This window comes from Harpia harpyja, chromosome 16 (assembly GCF_026419915.1).
Source record: "Harpia harpyja isolate bHarHar1 chromosome 16, bHarHar1 primary haplotype, whole genome shotgun sequence".
Taxonomy (NCBI): Eukaryota; Metazoa; Chordata; class Aves; order Accipitriformes; family Accipitridae; genus Harpia; species Harpia harpyja.
The window spans coordinates 24,445,743-24,462,139 of NC_068955.1; the positions used below are offsets into that span (position 1 = coordinate 24,445,743).

General features: G+C 38.7%; 1 protein-coding gene across 4 annotated transcripts in view; it reads right to left on the reverse strand.

The window, feature by feature from the left end:
* Window positions 1–16,397, reverse strand: part of HIPK3 (homeodomain interacting protein kinase 3) — a 120,841-nt gene that overhangs the window by 13,498 nt on the left and 90,946 nt on the right. For all 4 annotated transcript variants that reach the window (XM_052810478.1, XM_052810479.1, XM_052810477.1 and 1 more), the window contains 6 exons: window positions 12,570–12,693; window positions 8,358–8,477; window positions 5,273–5,359; window positions 4,250–4,434; window positions 3,320–3,479; window positions 2,815–2,938 (listed from right to left, as the gene is read on the reverse strand). In XM_052810478.1, coding sequence (XP_052666438.1) covers window positions 2,815–2,938; window positions 3,320–3,479; window positions 4,250–4,434; window positions 5,273–5,359; window positions 8,358–8,477; window positions 12,570–12,693 — 800 coding nt within the window. The remainder of the gene's footprint in view (window positions 1–2,814; window positions 2,939–3,319; window positions 3,480–4,249; window positions 4,435–5,272; window positions 5,360–8,357; window positions 8,478–12,569; window positions 12,694–16,397) is intronic.

The following is a 16,397-nucleotide window of genomic DNA, read 5'->3' on the forward strand; positions in this document are numbered from 1 at the left end:
TTCAAAGCTTCTCACAACTGAATCCTGCACATCTCATGCTCTGTATTTCCAGCCAGCTGAAACCCATTCCTCTAAGCTTTTATAGCCACATGTATAATGCCCCTATCTGTTACCATCAGTTTTGTGGAAAACAATGTAAAATTTTCTGTGCATGCCATCAAAAATTTGCAGTAGAATCCATAATCCTATTTCTCCCTTTGTCAAAATAATGCAAACTGTAGCACTGTTGAAATATTACCACAAGACCATAGTAGGAAAAAGATGCATCTCATGCTCTGTATAGATTTCTTTATTGTCACAAGAAACTACCAGATGTACAGCAATGCTGCAATGTTTACTACTAATAATAATTTTTGACATAATAATGTTAAACTAAAAAGAAAGAGAAGTTTTTTTCAACATATATTGCAACAGAACAGCTATGCTAGAAGAAAATCCTGGCTAGGCAAATATACTAATTTCACCTTCTAACAGCACTTTGTGTTTTGTGCTTTAGTCAAAGACTAAGCAATGGGCATTTGGAGGTATCTACTAAAGAACTACTAAACTAAAGATTAAAAGTCGTTTGGTTTTTTTTTTATCTTTACAATAAAGTATGAAAGAAAATCTTCATCTGATGTAATTCTCTCATGTCACAACACAATACTAAGTTATAACCATGCAGTCCAAAGCTTTTAATTTTGAAATGCTGTTGACTAATTTTTTCCACGCAGCCATCCAGGACAGCAATGTCTTAACTCTGACAGAAGTAGTGAGCTTTAGCACTTCAGATATTTGACAGAGCAGCCAAGCAGGGAAACCTTGAAGCAGTGCCAGATACCATTAATATCCCCTTCCCTCCGTGCCAGCAACTCAACTTGTCACCTATGTGATTAAAGCAATATATTTCCTTTATTCAAGCTGTAGCAGAATTTAAACTTGGAAATTTATCATCATACTAAGAATACAGTATACAGGTCACAGATAAAGTATTTGCCTGTACTGTTTCCTTTTCTATAATCACTTTATTCATCTGGGTATAATGAAACCAGGAGGGTTTTTAAATTATGGAATATGTAATTGTATAAAGCATATATACAATTTCAATAAGAAATTACTTAGCCATACTAAGTGCACAGAAGGAAATTTGTATGAAGTTATGCATTTAGCTCATACAGCCTGTGACACTCTGCACGGTGAATACTCGGAGCTCTCCTGAGTTTCTGGAACCCAAGACAGATGCAGCAGCCACAAATAACATTACTGATAAAGTCTGCTGTATCTGTCTTTATCTAAAGAGATAAAGACTTCCTGGGCTCTAAGTTTAGGTTAAAAGTGTTCAGGGTTTTTTTTCCAGAGTGAATCTAGTGTGATTTCTAGAACGTCAAAATGCAGAGGGAGAACTAAGGAGGAGTTTGAAAGTCATCCTTAAAAATCCTACTTCCTATAAACTCCATCATTTCAAGATCTGATCTCAACATGAAGCTGAACATCACCAAGACAGATAAATTGCATCTTTGGAGATGAAGACTATAATCAAGCTAACTTAATAAGCAAACAATATAAACTACCTTTCCTTCTCCATAAATGACTATTACTAGGATAAGAAAGGCTGTTTTTCATCAGCTCTGCTTTGATCAGCCCATTATAAAGAGAAAAAACAAGTTTTGCTCAATATGTTCTGAGATCTAAATGAGGATTTAAAGACTCCTCCAAAAAAAAAAAAAAAAAAACAAAAGACCTACATTTGCATGATGCAAATGCATTCGTTTAGGGAAACAGAAGTCAACTGCATTACCATGTGTCCTTCTAGAGATGCTTATGCTTATTTGGTCGTTTTCTACACTACAGAAATACTTCTCTGCTAGCATTTCCACCTCACAGTCTTCCAAATGTTTCTGAGAACTGAACCCTCAGCCAATTATTTCTTTCAATAAATACAAAATTGTATGCTTAAATCAATCTTATCCTTTGTAATACAGGAGAGTTCAGCCAAGCTGCCCTTTCCTCCTCACAGCACGATGCAATAAAAATTCTCAAAGATTTAGTTATGTGATTTTCAGCCATCAGAAAGCTGCGGCAGCTCTATCTAGCTGTCCTGGTTCACCATAACAGTAGGACAGTAAATGTGACACTGTTTACATAGGGCAGCTACACCATTAAAAGAAGCCCCAAGTTTCCAGATGTTTTCTTAAACATTCATTTGGAAGTCCAATTAAAAAAAAGCAACTTTATTATCCAGACAGATTTCTCACAAGAACTGTTATATTTTCTTATCTTTACCCCTAGAATACCCTAGGGATGTAGTCAGGGGTGGGGCAGGGAAGCAAAAGAAAAAAACAAACCAAAAAACCACAACCCCAAAACCACAACCAAACCAACAAACAAAAAAACCCCAACACACAACACCACCAAAAAAGAAACAAAACACTGCACCACCAAAGAATACACCACAACACTGATACCCCCTTCATCTTTCTTGTTTCCTCTCAGATTTTATTTCAGAATACCCTCCTTTCTTGCTTCAGCTTTCCCATTGTGTCCCTCTATTTTATCCAAGTTATAGATACATATACATATACGTATGTATGTGTGTGGTATATGAAGATGGGGGCTCTGGATTGCTTAAAACATTTTCTGCAGATGCTGATTTGCTATTTCTTTCAGAAAGGTGCAATGTATCTGGATCTGACTCACATGCTAATTTTTTTATGACATAATTAAGTTCTTTTAAATATATAGCTTAGGTGGATAGCATGGAAAACTCAAATACTGCTAACAGACAGACAGTAATGCTCATATTTTAGGAGCTGTAACAATTACAGTTAAACATACCTTGAATAGTTGGTGGACATATAATCAATGCCTGTTGGAAAACATCACTGCAACCAAACTGAGCAGTTCCTGCCTGCAGTGGTATCCCTTGGTGCAAAATTGAATGGGCAGATGCAGTTAATGCCTATGGGAACAGATTCAATAGAGGTAACATTATAACTGTGAATCTAAATCTCTCACACAATTGCCCCCACCAACTAAAATAACTTATAAAAATTAAACTTTCAAATACATTTCACAGGCAGCGATCCCGTTTGGCCACTGGAGGGCACTCTAATACAGCACTGCTTTGCTACAGCAATCCCAGTTTGTAACTTAATTTTGAAACACACTGAATTCTAAATGTTTAAGTGTTTAAGAAAACACTAGGAAAAAATGAGAGTAAAAGACAGAAGATTTTTTCACTTAACAGATGTACTTTTTTCAATTATGAAATTAATTAGAGAAACTGCATTAACTGAATTTATAATTAAAAAAAAAAAAAAAAAAAAAAAGATGTTTTTACCTGACTTCTTACTGGACCAATTTTGGTAAAGCTCGCAGTCAGATTAGCCGCACTGCCTGAGGCAACTGGTCTCATAAGTGATGTTTTATTGCGATTACTTAAGTCATACAAATTTGATCTGCATTTGCAAATATCCATGATATGAAAACAGGACTTCACTCTATCAAAACCAGAAAATAAGTTGCTTTAATTAGAATTTCTTGTTGTTAAATGTATAAACAATTCCCCAGAACAAGGGAAAAAAAAATAGTTCAAAGCCCACATTTCCCAGTTTCACAGAATGGCATCATACACAGAAGTAGAAAAACAGAAATGCTGCTGTTACTGTGTTCATGTCAAGCCTTTATAATGCATATTTTAAAATCAAGAAAAATACTGCTATTTCCTGCTCCTTGCATCTAACACCATTTTCTACAACTGCATACAAATAGGAAGGATAGTAAACTAAACGGATGGAAAGCTCTTTATTTCATTAAAATGCTTGCACTTTAGGAAATCCACAGTGAAATACACATTTCCAGAACTGCAAGAAAATTTTCAATATATTCCACCACATTAACCAATGCATTAAAGGAGGTATCTGAGACATTCCTCTCAAAAGGAAATGCCTACCCTAGCTCTCAATGACTCTTCATACTTCCAAAAATCAAGCCCAAGTTTCTGCAGTGTTGGAGTTTTAACAACGAGACATAAAAATGATAACTTAGAAACCTATTGCTCTAAATGTTACTTTTCAGAAAACAACATAGTTATTCAAACAGTTTCCTTGACCAAGTAGATGTATCTAACATTTCAAGCACCTGAAAGAATTCTCCAAGACGTTACAAAAATGACAAAAGATCTTCTCTCTGGTAGCACAAGAAACAACACTATTATACACATGAATCACTACAATGGAGATTTAAAAAATAATTTTTGTGTGTTACATACTGGTTGCTATGAGGAAAATCAAGGAGGTGCTTCATGGTAACAAAAGAATGGTTCAGGGTCTCAGCTGGAGTGATTCTTAAATCAGCGTCGATAAGCAACATTTTCTTCAACAGACTGACAAATTCCCTCCTATCTGCCTTCTCTGCCAACAGGTCACTTCCTTCCAAATCCATCACCATGTTCACCTGGCATTGAACGAAACAATCAGACAGAAGACATGCATATTAGTTTAACTCTTTCTGTTATTGCTTTCTGCTGTAAAATACTAATATTAAATTGTTTTATCATGTAGGGCACAGTGAATTTGCTAGTTTTTCCCACTATGGTTGGCTCAGAATTGGTGACTTTTTTTCTGCACACACACTAGTTCCCTTGCACCCTTCCCCAGCTAAAAACCCCTGAAGTCTGTGACCTGGAATTGAAGAAGTAAGATTTGGGATGAAGATCTTTATATGGTCTAACCTAAACTACAAAGGTAATCTTCAGAAAACAAATTTCAAACATGTATTAATGCCAATCTTGCAAAAAGATTTCACTCTCTTTTCAGGATATGGAGGAGAATGAAAAATTTCCTATTGTTATTGACTAGAGAGTTATAAAGCTAAAGAAAAGTGAGGAAACAGTTAAGTTTTTTTTAAAAAAGGGAAAAAAAAGAATTCTAAGATAGCAGACTTATACTGGAAATTATATAGTTAAGATAGGAAGATCCGTGTGTTCTTTTTTTAGCCAGAATGGCAGATAAGATCAAGAGAAAGTATATATTATACCTAAAATGAAAGGGTTCCCCCACCACAAGGGCAAGTACCATTGTTTAACACAAGCAATGACAAAGGAAGATCTTTCCAAAGGGCTGACATAGCTAGACATTTTCCTCAGAGTAACATATACAGAGAAGAATGGATATGACTGATATACAATAAGTAATATTCTGAAGGCTGTTTATTTCAAAACCAGTAAAATGTTTTAAAGTCACCATTCATTCCACACATTCCTTCTGCAAAGGAAGAATGCTTTAATACTCACGTGCACTATATCATCCAAACTGTTGAAAATATACTTTCTGGCCTCTTTAGACTTCATACCTGTCTCTGCCTCGTGCTCTTCCAATGTCTCAAAAAAGAAAAGGAAAGCTGAGTTTAGAAGTTGACAATAAAGGTCCCACATAACTACGAAGAAACTTTACGTATTTATTGACCTAAAAAACTTGTTTTAAAAACAAAAATTAATATTTCAATTCTGTATTTGTATGCTGCTTTGTCGACTATTTCATTCTCTAAATCAAAATACTAAACCTACTAGATTTCACATCTGACTGATCACAGCACTGGATTACAGTAGATGGCTTGTAAATCACACAGGAAGTGCTGAAAGCCTAGCAAGAAGTTGTTTAATGAAACTCTGTCATGTGCTTATATTTTTATATATCACGGGTTTTCTATTACTTGTATTTTACCCATTTACTCAAACTCAGACCTTTAACTCCAAACAGCAGTAACATCATATCACTGTAAAAAAATAAAACAAAACCCAGGCAGACTCTGTTCAATTTCTCTTTGCTTTCTCTTTTCTTTTGTTACTTTTATACTTTTATTCCTCCACAACAGTTGGTGTAAGTATTTTAAATATCGAAGTATGAAACAAACAATTAAATCCTAAAGAATGATTGCCATCACCCATCAGCAATTTATGAGCTGGAATACAGTTTTCTGTTACAATTTTCCTCCTTCAACACAGACAGCACCAGTAGGCTGGTGTTGCAAGAGGCAAGGCAGTACTGGAGGGAAAAAAAAATCTTAACATACAGATTACAGAAAAGTTTCCAAAATTAACATTGACAAAAACTGTGAGTAATGACCAATGGTCCATACCAAAACTCCTTTCTTCCCTCAAAACAGCATTTAGTCTGATGCAAGAGAATTAACCCCTGCAAGGTAACAGCTTCTGAAAATGTGGAGGACTGTTCGCACCAAGAACTCATTTAAGTTCTCCGATACAGAGAAGCCAGATGTAAACTGTCACCCAATGATCAACTGCCTGAAAAAACAGAATACTGGAATAATTGGGATGGTGTAATTGGAGAATCCTTACATAACCCAACCCCGCAGCGTTACCAGCCCGGCCGCTCGGCCCAACGCGCCAGGGATTTACCAAGTTACTGTGGAGAGTTACGCAACTTGTGCTTTGAGCTCCTCAGCTGTTTGTTACTGCAGAAGTTTTATGTCAACTGTAACTGTTTCCTGACTCCCCGAGTGCTCCGTAAAGTCAGTGAAGCTGCATCATGAAGCAATACAATTTAAAAAAAAAAAATACTGTATAGGGTCTGCGTGGCAAGGGTTTGGTAGCAGGGGAGCTACAGGGGTGGCTTCTGTGAGAAGCTGCTAGAAGCTTCCCCCATGTTCGACAGAGCCAATGCCAGCCGGCTCCAAGACAGATCCGCCGCTGGCCAAGGCCGAGCCCATCAGCGACAGTGGTAGTGCCTCTGGGAGAACAGATTTAAGAAGGGGGGGGGGAAAGCTGTGCAACAGCAACTTCAGCTGGAGAGAGGAGTGAGAACATGTGAGAGAAAGAACCCCGCAGACCCCCAGGTCAGTGCAGAAGGAGGGGAGGAGGTGCTCCAGGTGCCGGAGCAGAGATTCCCCTGCAGCCCGTGGGGAAGACCACGGTGAGGCAGGCTGTCCCCCTGCAGCCCAGGGAGGTCCACGGTGGAGCAGATCTCCACCTGCAGCCCGGGGAGGACCCCATGCCGGAGCAGGGGGATGCCCGAAGGAGGCTGTGACCCCGTGGGAAGCCCGTGCTGGAGCAGGCTCCTGGCAGGACCTGCGGCCCCGTGGAGAGAGGAGCCCACGTTGGAGCAGGTTTGCTGGCAGGACTTGTGACCCTGCGGGGGACCCACGCTGGAGCAGCTCATGAAGAACTGCAGCCCGTGGGAAGGACTCACGATGGAGAAGTTGTGGAGGACTGTGTCCCGTGGGAGGGACCCCACGCTGGAGCAGGGGAAGAGTGTGAGGAGTCCTGCCCCTGAGGAGGAAGGAGCGGCAGAGACAACGTGATGAACTGACCCCAACCCCCATTCCCTGTTCCCCTGTGCCGCTGCGGGGGAGGAGGTAGAGAATTCAGGAGTAAAGTTGAGCCCAAGAAGAAGGGAAGGGTGGGGGAAGGTGTTTTAAGATTTGGTTTTCTTTCTCATTATCCTAGTCTGATTTGATTGGTAATAAATTAATCCAATTTCTCCAAGTTGAATCTATTTTGCCCATGACGGTAATTGGTGAGTGATCTCTCCCTGTCCTTATCTCGACCCACGAGCCTTTTGTTACATTTTCTCTCCCCTGTCCAGAAGAGGAGGGGGAGTGATAGTGCAGCTGCGTGGTGCTTGGTTGCTGGCTGGGGTTAAACCACAACAAATATATATATATTTGCATAGGAAGTTAAAGCTCTGTTTATGGCCACCATGCAATAATGTTGCTCAGAGAGAAGCAAGGTGTGCAGACCATAAAAGTACATTTTTTGAATTTCATCTGCTTTCATTGTATTGCAGCTTTCAGCCAAAGACTGTTTTAGCAGGAGATCTGAAGGAAATAAGCTGTAAGCAGTCATGTTGTTTCTTAATCTCCTTTTTGTCCTAGGAACTTCTGATCCTGAAGCCAGTTTTGAACAAATTTTGACTGAGCAGTTCGGGCCTCAGAGACAAATTCTTCAAAGTGAAATGAAAAGCAGTTCGGGCCTCAGAGACAAATTCTTTAAAGTGAAATGAAAAGTAGTAACAGAGCAAGAAAAAACCCCCAAACCAAACAAACAAAAAACCCACTCATTTAGTACCTCTGGAGATACGACGCTTAATTTGAAGTCTCCACCTGGCAGCCATGCACTGGCCACCACACAGCCTGGCAGCTGCACCAGACCTGCCTCTGGGCCAGCCAGCAGAAGGAAACGTGAGCATGAGCTTCGAGCACTGGTTTTGGGAAACGGGAACAATGTAAGGGATACAGACAGGGACTGATAAACACAGAAGATGCAGAAGGGACCTAACAGTATTGTAGTAAATCTTGGCCTCTCTAGTATCTCTGCTCACAAAAGAATGTGCTGTTTTCTGTTACATTATACTGTTTACCTTTAATCTCCAACTAGAATATGGTGCATCCGTTTCTCTACAGAAAAATCTTGCAGTTTTCGTTCCCATGCTTAACAACTGCTCTCCTGGCAAACCTTGAGTCTGTGAAATATAACGAATCTGAGGAAGAAAAAAAAACCATGGGAAATAGTTTACCTCTGATTTTCAAAATCTGATCCACACAATTAAAAGCTTTCATTTTGCCATTTTCTAAATGAAATGACACCATCCTCAGAGCACTGTACTTTGACAACTACATCTTACATAGGGGAAAAACCTAACACTGAGGGCTTGATACTGCTCGCTCTGTCTCTCAGAGAAAGCCATACATAAACAAACCTCTGAAGTGACCTATATAAGGAAGCTTTTAAAGTTCAGCCACAGAAATGAGGAGCTGGGGAGAGTGGCTGTCATAACCTCCTCAACCTATTCAAATCCTAAATGTAGTATTTTCATTCTAAACAGGAACATTAGTAGGAGTGTTTTGCTTGCGTACAGAAGTTTGATGACTTTTTTTTGCATACTCTCATTATACAACTTGATACAAATCCTTCCCATTTGCTGTTTCCAATGTATCAGTCCTTTACACATCTGACACACCTGCATTTCAAGAAAATGTTCCACTCGGAAAGGGAGTGCGTGCACAACCTCTGCGCATCCAGCAAAAGGCACTGTCCTTGTCTGAGAAAATCTGCTACTGAATGCAATGGGAATGGACTAGCTTTATGCCTGAAATGGTCAGATGCTCTTTTCCACTGAAATGATCAACATGCATTTATTTTAGAAGATGATTTACTATGCATTTTGCATTACCTTTCTTATAGTTGATGATCAAAGTATTACATAAAATAGTTAAGATTCAAGGCTTCGACAGAAATTTGTTGAAACAACATGTTATGGTGTGTTTTAACTACTGTGCATGCAATGTTAACTCACTGTACAAGAGGGGAGTTAGCCCAGAAGCAATACTTCTTTAAAAACTACAAAAACATCTTCAAGAAAGATGAGTTGAAATAATAATTGGCAATAATTGAAAACTGAGCTTGTTGCAGGTCGGGATGGAGGGAATATGGATTCCAGCAGCCAGGGCTGAAGGTCCGAGAGGAGCGAGGGCCGAAGGGCGTTGGGCAGGGTCCCACACCACACACCTCCACAGAGGGGCTGCTGGTGTGGGCCAGCCCCTGGAAAAGGTGGAGCAGCCAGGGAATAAGAGAGAATGGAATAAAGGGAAAAATCAAAAGCAGAGAGTGGTGAAATACACCAAACCAGAAACTGAGAAACGAAAAGGTGAATTCAATGGAAGACAGAGGACTTGAGAGGTAGTCGCACCTGAGAGGAGGAAAACTGATGGGCAGTAGAGAGGAAAGGTACACACGAGACTTCTGCTGAAAAATAAGTGACAGACCAAAGCTGGAAGGAACTAAACGCAATGCTGTCAACTTTTGGTATTTGGTATCCTCCATAATTGCCTACATCAGGGAGTAAAGAGAATCGCACTCTGACCAGGAATGTTTCTAGATCATTCAGTTGTTTTCTAAGCACATTATAAAGTCTTAGAAATTAGGGGTGGAAAGACAATGCATTGAAGTGCAATTGAAAAATTTAGCAGTTAAGCACCTGTGCCTGTTTTCAATGAGTGTTAAAACTCAGAAGACACTGCTATTTTCCACTGAGAAGTACAGCTGTTACTAGTTATAATCACAAATGAATATAATAACTAAGAGCTTCTTTTCAAGGGATAGCATGTTGGTTGCCACAGACCAAGAGGACAGGGGGAAATGCAGCACAAAGCCCTTGCCTGTTCATTTACTTGGTGACACACACCACGTAGCAGGAGGAAGGGAATTTCCCTGGAAGCCGTCTCCTACAACTGCTGTACTCATGTACACTGAGGAAAACCCCAAATCAGATTTCTCTGAAGCAAGTTTTGCAGACCTGCTTGAGGTCAATGACAAGCCTGACTAAAGTAAGGTAATTCCTGCTGGTGCAGAGGAGTTTACAGCTCCTTTTCCACCACCACTTCCCTGACGTGAGGATCAGACAAGTTGCTAGATGAGTTATTAACCGATGCTTCCAGCAAACTCAAACGATACTTCTGTCTTTAACTAAATGTCTTTTAAACTCAGTATTCACTTGTAAAGCAAGCAGAAAATCTTATAGGCATCAAGATTAACCCCTAATCCATGTAGGCCTTTGCATGAAGGAAGCATCTTGGAAGGTGGCTGTCATTGCTGTCAGCTGTCCAGCAGTACCTAGAGGTTGAGCCATGCTGGCCTGCAACGGCAAGAAACAAATGACAGGAATACACTGTCATAAGGATCTGGCTCTCTAAAACTGAGAAAAGATGAGGCAATGAGCTCTATGAATGTAGGCACCCTGTGCACCGTACTAAACTGCCTTCATCTGCCTGGGTTTCATACACAACAAGATGGCTGCAGTGCAGCAGGGGAAAGAAGGTCTTTTCGTTTCAAATGAGACTCTGTATTATTCTGAAAAAACATCCTCACAATCATGAGATCGAGCTTTATGCTGTTACTGCTCTCTGTACACAAGTGAGAGGCTCACAGCTATGTAAGCCCATTGACACACGTTAATTAACAGTCTGGGCTGCTGCCATTATGACGAATCACAAGTTAATCTGAGGAAAGAATCAGGACACAGGCAGCATTTTCCACCATTCAAACCCCTACCTTCATCATAAGTGACTGAAGATGTGGTCCAAAGCCATGTTCCACATCCAGAAGCAGCATTTGCCTACATGTGTGATCATGCTCAGAAGATCATGAACTGGGTTTACAGGTCCTTCCTCACCCATAGCAGCATCCCTTTTAAGAGCCATTTACAGCAATATGGGGTTCAAAAGTGGAAATAATCCCGGAAATTACATATTTTGGCCCCCTTTTTTCTTTTTTTGAAAATCCAGATCTTCTCCTGCAGTTTCTTTCAAAATAAGGTAAATAAATTTGCAAAGTTCTTGGAAATTTTTGAGACAGTATTACAGATTCTTTCCAAAATACAAATGCCTGCACTTTGTCCTTAAAGAGCATAGTAAATTATATGGTTGTTAGTTGTTTCCTCTTTTATTCTCCGTTTTAGCAGCAATACCCTGCACAAAGGTCTTCTAAATGCATCAAAGCATCAACCCGTGTTCCACGCATAGTTCACTTCCTACCCATGAAACACTGAATTTTGTGTAAATGAAGTAAACTGAAATATGAAATGTTACCAAAATCAACACAAAATCAATATATCCCCTGACAGTGGTTTTTACAAATGAATTTTTAGAAAAGTAGGTCTGATCTGTAAGCACAGGGAGCCAAAAGCCCACTACATGAAGATCAGGATTTGAATAACCTAAAACACATGCTGGAGGAACTGCCCCTGAACTGAATGTTGAATCAAAAATCCAGAAGTTGGTAAGAAGCCAGTGCTGTTACATCTGGGATTTTCAGGACATTTCTTCACTTTCAAAGTTCAAATCCAGGCGGGGATAGTCAGAATGCTGATTACCTTCCTTCCAAATTCCCACATCATGGTAGAAAATTAAAGACTTCTCTCTCTTAAGTGTTTTAAATAGAAAATGTTCTACATCTTTCATTAGAAACAACTTGTTTTTTATAAGTCAGCTCACTAAAGTCAATGGTGTCAACAGGTGAAAACTCCAACAAAGCAAGGCACAGCTTCAACAGCTTCAAGCTTTACCATTGCATATCTACAGTATTATTGCGACAGTTGATTCTCGTTCCTCATGAAGTATAGGCTCTCAAATCTTTGAGCTATGTTGGATTTCCAGAAAGCATCAGAAAGTATTCAGAAGACAACTAATCCTGACATCTGAACAGACATTCCAGAGTCAACCCTGTTCGTGGCAAGTGAAAGAGAGATTACAATGCAATGATGGTGGCCACAAACTTTGGTTTCCATCAGAAAAAGCAGCTTCAATACTAACATTTATTTTGCAAGATAGGAAAAAAAGAAAAAAAAAAAGGACAAATTGAAATTTAATTCAGAAAAGCAGCACAATATACAGTTCAGTCTAGAAACAGGATTTATGTTTCTAGGACAATCAAGACTAAATTAAAAGCATTGAACAGACTTGAAGCAATACTACTTAATAGGGGATATTATTAACATTTGAAATCCTGGATTTAATGATCTGAAATTCTTAAGTTGCAGAAAGTGTGCATACGCTTGTGAAATTTATTCTACTACCTGGTCATATTCCAGTGCTCCTGGGTACAGTGGCCATCCAAGAAACAGCTCTGCAATCACACACCCTAACGACCACATGTCTATGGCTTCACAAAACGGCAATCCCAGTATGATCTCTGGTGCTCTGCAAATTAAACATGGTTACTGAATTTTTTCCTTGGGGAAAAAAGGTAATTCAACAATCCAACATGACAAGAAAACCCAAAATCTGTTATTTCAAAACACAGGCTAATTATTTCAATAAAATCATAGCATCAGAAATTGCATTTTTCTTTATCTAGATAATCCATGGTAAAATTTTGCAGCTCCGAGATGTTTTTTTCCTACAAGTATCAGTTTGCTAAGTACATGAAAATAACTGATATGCCTGAAAAGCAGAATGTCACTGATTCAACACTTTTGCCTTTCCTCCAGTATGTCCCAAATGACTTGTCCACTGAATGTCATATGCCTGTAACTACATTCTAAACCCAGTATGGTCGTTTATCTCAAAAACAAACAAACAAAAAGTTTTATCTGAAAATCCACTTGCACGCTTCCCAACTGGATAGTACACTTAAAGCTATTTAAAATATCTATTTAATTACATAACTGCAAATCCCTTAATGCACTCTAATCAGTTCAATGTGATCAATTTTTAAATTACTTAAATGAAAACAGTGCACTTGCTAGAGACCAGGTCTTATTTTTCACCTAAACCAAATGTGAATTATTTACCCAACAGTATTTGAATTTATTTCGGTACTCAAGAACCAGAAAAATTGGTATTGACACAGCTGCTAAAGGGGCTTTTAACATTTCTGTTCACATGGAACAGAACTCAAGTATTTCACAGATACCCATTATAATTGCATTTGTTCTTTTTAAGCCTTCCCTCCCAGTTCATTCAAGCTATTAACAAAAGGGAAAAGAATTGAAATGTATCTGCATGCTAATATAGAAAGATGGCTGGAGACATAAAGTATTATTTAAAGCATCACAGTATAAAGTGATTTACTTTTAAAACAATCTATTGTTAGCTTAACATGTCACAGAACAGTAGGAAGGTGGTTAAAACTAACAGGGTAATTCCCATCGTAGCTGGGCAGAACAGTAGCATTCAACCAGGTAACACGCTGGTGGGGAAAAATGGGATTTCTCACCGTGTAAAAGCTTAAAAATCTTACATTTCAGCACATGCTGATGTATCGTATTGACATTCCACATACAAAACAGAATCTCTGACCATAGAAAATTCCTACATATCTCATTTATCTTCTCCTCTGACATCTACCTTTATCAAAATATTCTTTAACTCACCAAAATATACTGGACTGGGAACGAATTCCTATTTTCATGCTACACTGGGACAGAGAAGCTATTTTGTAGTATACAGTAGACTAAGAGCTGAAGCATCTCCATCCCTTTTCACGAGTAGCTGGCAGAAGCTGTACGTAGACATACTTGAAGCTCCAAGGATGCACATTCACCACCCGGGAAGGACTCCCGACGCTCTGCCCTATCCCTGACCAGTGAAACCACCCAGGCTTCTGCTACGGGGAAAATCCGAGACTTTCCACAGATAAGAAAGTCTACAGGACAGGATATTCTGTTAAATATTTATGCACTTTCCGTTCATGCCAGCGCTTCAGTTCTTTCAGTCCTTGTCACAAACTGTTTCAGATGCGATTATATGAAGGATAAATCTTGTCACACTGGCAGTGAAACTGGAGAGGCTCAGTTTTCCACTGCCTTCAAAGATTAGATTACAATAAACTTCTAGGGATCAAACATAACATATTTTTGTAATGCCGGATCATGACACTGCAGTAAGTATTAGCTAGTTTTGTTATCTGAGAAATAAATTTAATATATCTAGATGCCACAAGACTAGAAATAGCCATAAGAAGTGTCTGCCTTCAGCCACTGGCTGGGTGCCAGCCTGCATACGGTTGTTACAGATCTCTGTTAAAATATACTTCCTTTTGTTGTATTATGTTACAGCCCTGAATAGTTAATGAATATACACAGAGCCTATGGATATAGGGGCTTTAACAAATGCTTCTGCTAAAATAAGCTCTTTAAAACCTCTTACATTTACTCAATGGTTAATATGAGCACCATATAAAAATAGCCACAGTCCGTCAGTCTGTCGCTCGTTTCTTTTGAGGGATAAGATTGCAAATAAAAGAAGGATATGGGTAGATATGATGACAAAAAAAAAAAAAAGAACGTTTACTGTATTTCGCAATATAGTAATATGTTAGTTTTTCATGGCTACCAAGTAGTTCTATGATACCAATAAAAGTGCTAACAAGACTAAGGAAAAGGGACCTACTTAAGGAGAGGCAAGACTGGTGTTCCTCACTTCCCAACACCTGACCTACCATCCAGAAAGGAAGAGGAAATAAATGTGCTCCCAAACAGGGCTACCCGCACCTTACTACAATCCAGTGAACCAAAATCATTTTCAGGCTAGCTTGAAGTAAGGAAGATGAAGAGCTGCTTCTCCACAGACATTTCAAATTCACTGTTTTTCAGGTTCAACATCTCCTACCATGGCTTCATGCCGGTCCTTAAAATGGAGCAACTCTCCCACAGCAGACAAAGTTACAAGAGAACTTGTATTGGGTTTGATTATATTTAGATTGGTTTTAACCAGCTCAAATATTTTTGATAGAGGAAAACAGTTTGTTAACGGTGTGCTCAAAAGCACCTTTTTTTTTTTTTTTTCTCCTCTCTCCTTCTTTTAAACTTCCCGTTAAAATCTATTTGGACAATTGGAGAGGAAAGGGTTAAAGAGGAGGGAGTCATTCTTCAATTTTTATTTTTTTTTAGGATGATCCACAGCTTTTTTTTCCATGTAAGAAATATTTTTACATATAGCTTAAAAGGAAGGTATTCCCTCTCATAACTACAGCCATAGGCATTAAGTGGTAGGAACTCCAGATATCCCAACACAGTCACTTTAACATCAGATTACTCAAAAAAGACTGTAACTTAGTACTTCTCCCTCTCAGAATAGTAACACACACACTGCTTGGTACCTACTGCAGATGGCAAGATGCTCAGCACACCAGAAGCTACTGTAGTCCCCAACTTAGTAAATAGCATCTGTTTTCCTATACTATACATCATCCTATACATCAACAAGGAGAACACCAGAATTTTCTAAACTTCTTCAGGATACCAAATCTTACTTAATGTCCTTAAATGAAATTAAAAGCAAGGTTTTACAGAGAGAGCATCTATATCCTTCTTATCAATGTTAATTAAACATTAATGTCTTATCAATCTTAATTAAACATTAATCAAAAACATTAACAGAAAACTTCATTTAGAATTTGAAATGCAATATTACTACACTGGAAAGATTCACTTCATTAAGCAAGAATTCCTAGATTAACGCATCTGAAATCCTCATTTCTCACTTGACACAGCACAGCTCAATTCAACTCCCTTGAAGCAGACTTTTCAATTGGAAATATCTAAAAAGATGAAAGATGCAAATGAGTATTTGCTTCAGCTGCTTGTTTGAATAGTCACACTTCTCTATTACATCACAGACCATGAATATACATGTTATTCTATAGGGTTTTTTAAGCTTATGAGGAAAGACACCACACAATTTGTCTGTTAACTTGCTTAAAGTCCAGAACATTTCATAAAATAATTTAGCTTCAGCATGTTAGCCAGCTTAGAATGAAGCAACAGAAAAAGCACATTTGAAGAAAAGTAAAATAATTCCTCAAGGGAGGGTTAAAAAACAAACGAGCAAGAACTACACAAAAAATCAAAACTTTAGCATAGTAACAGAAAAATTCTTCCAACCTTTACACTGGGGGAACA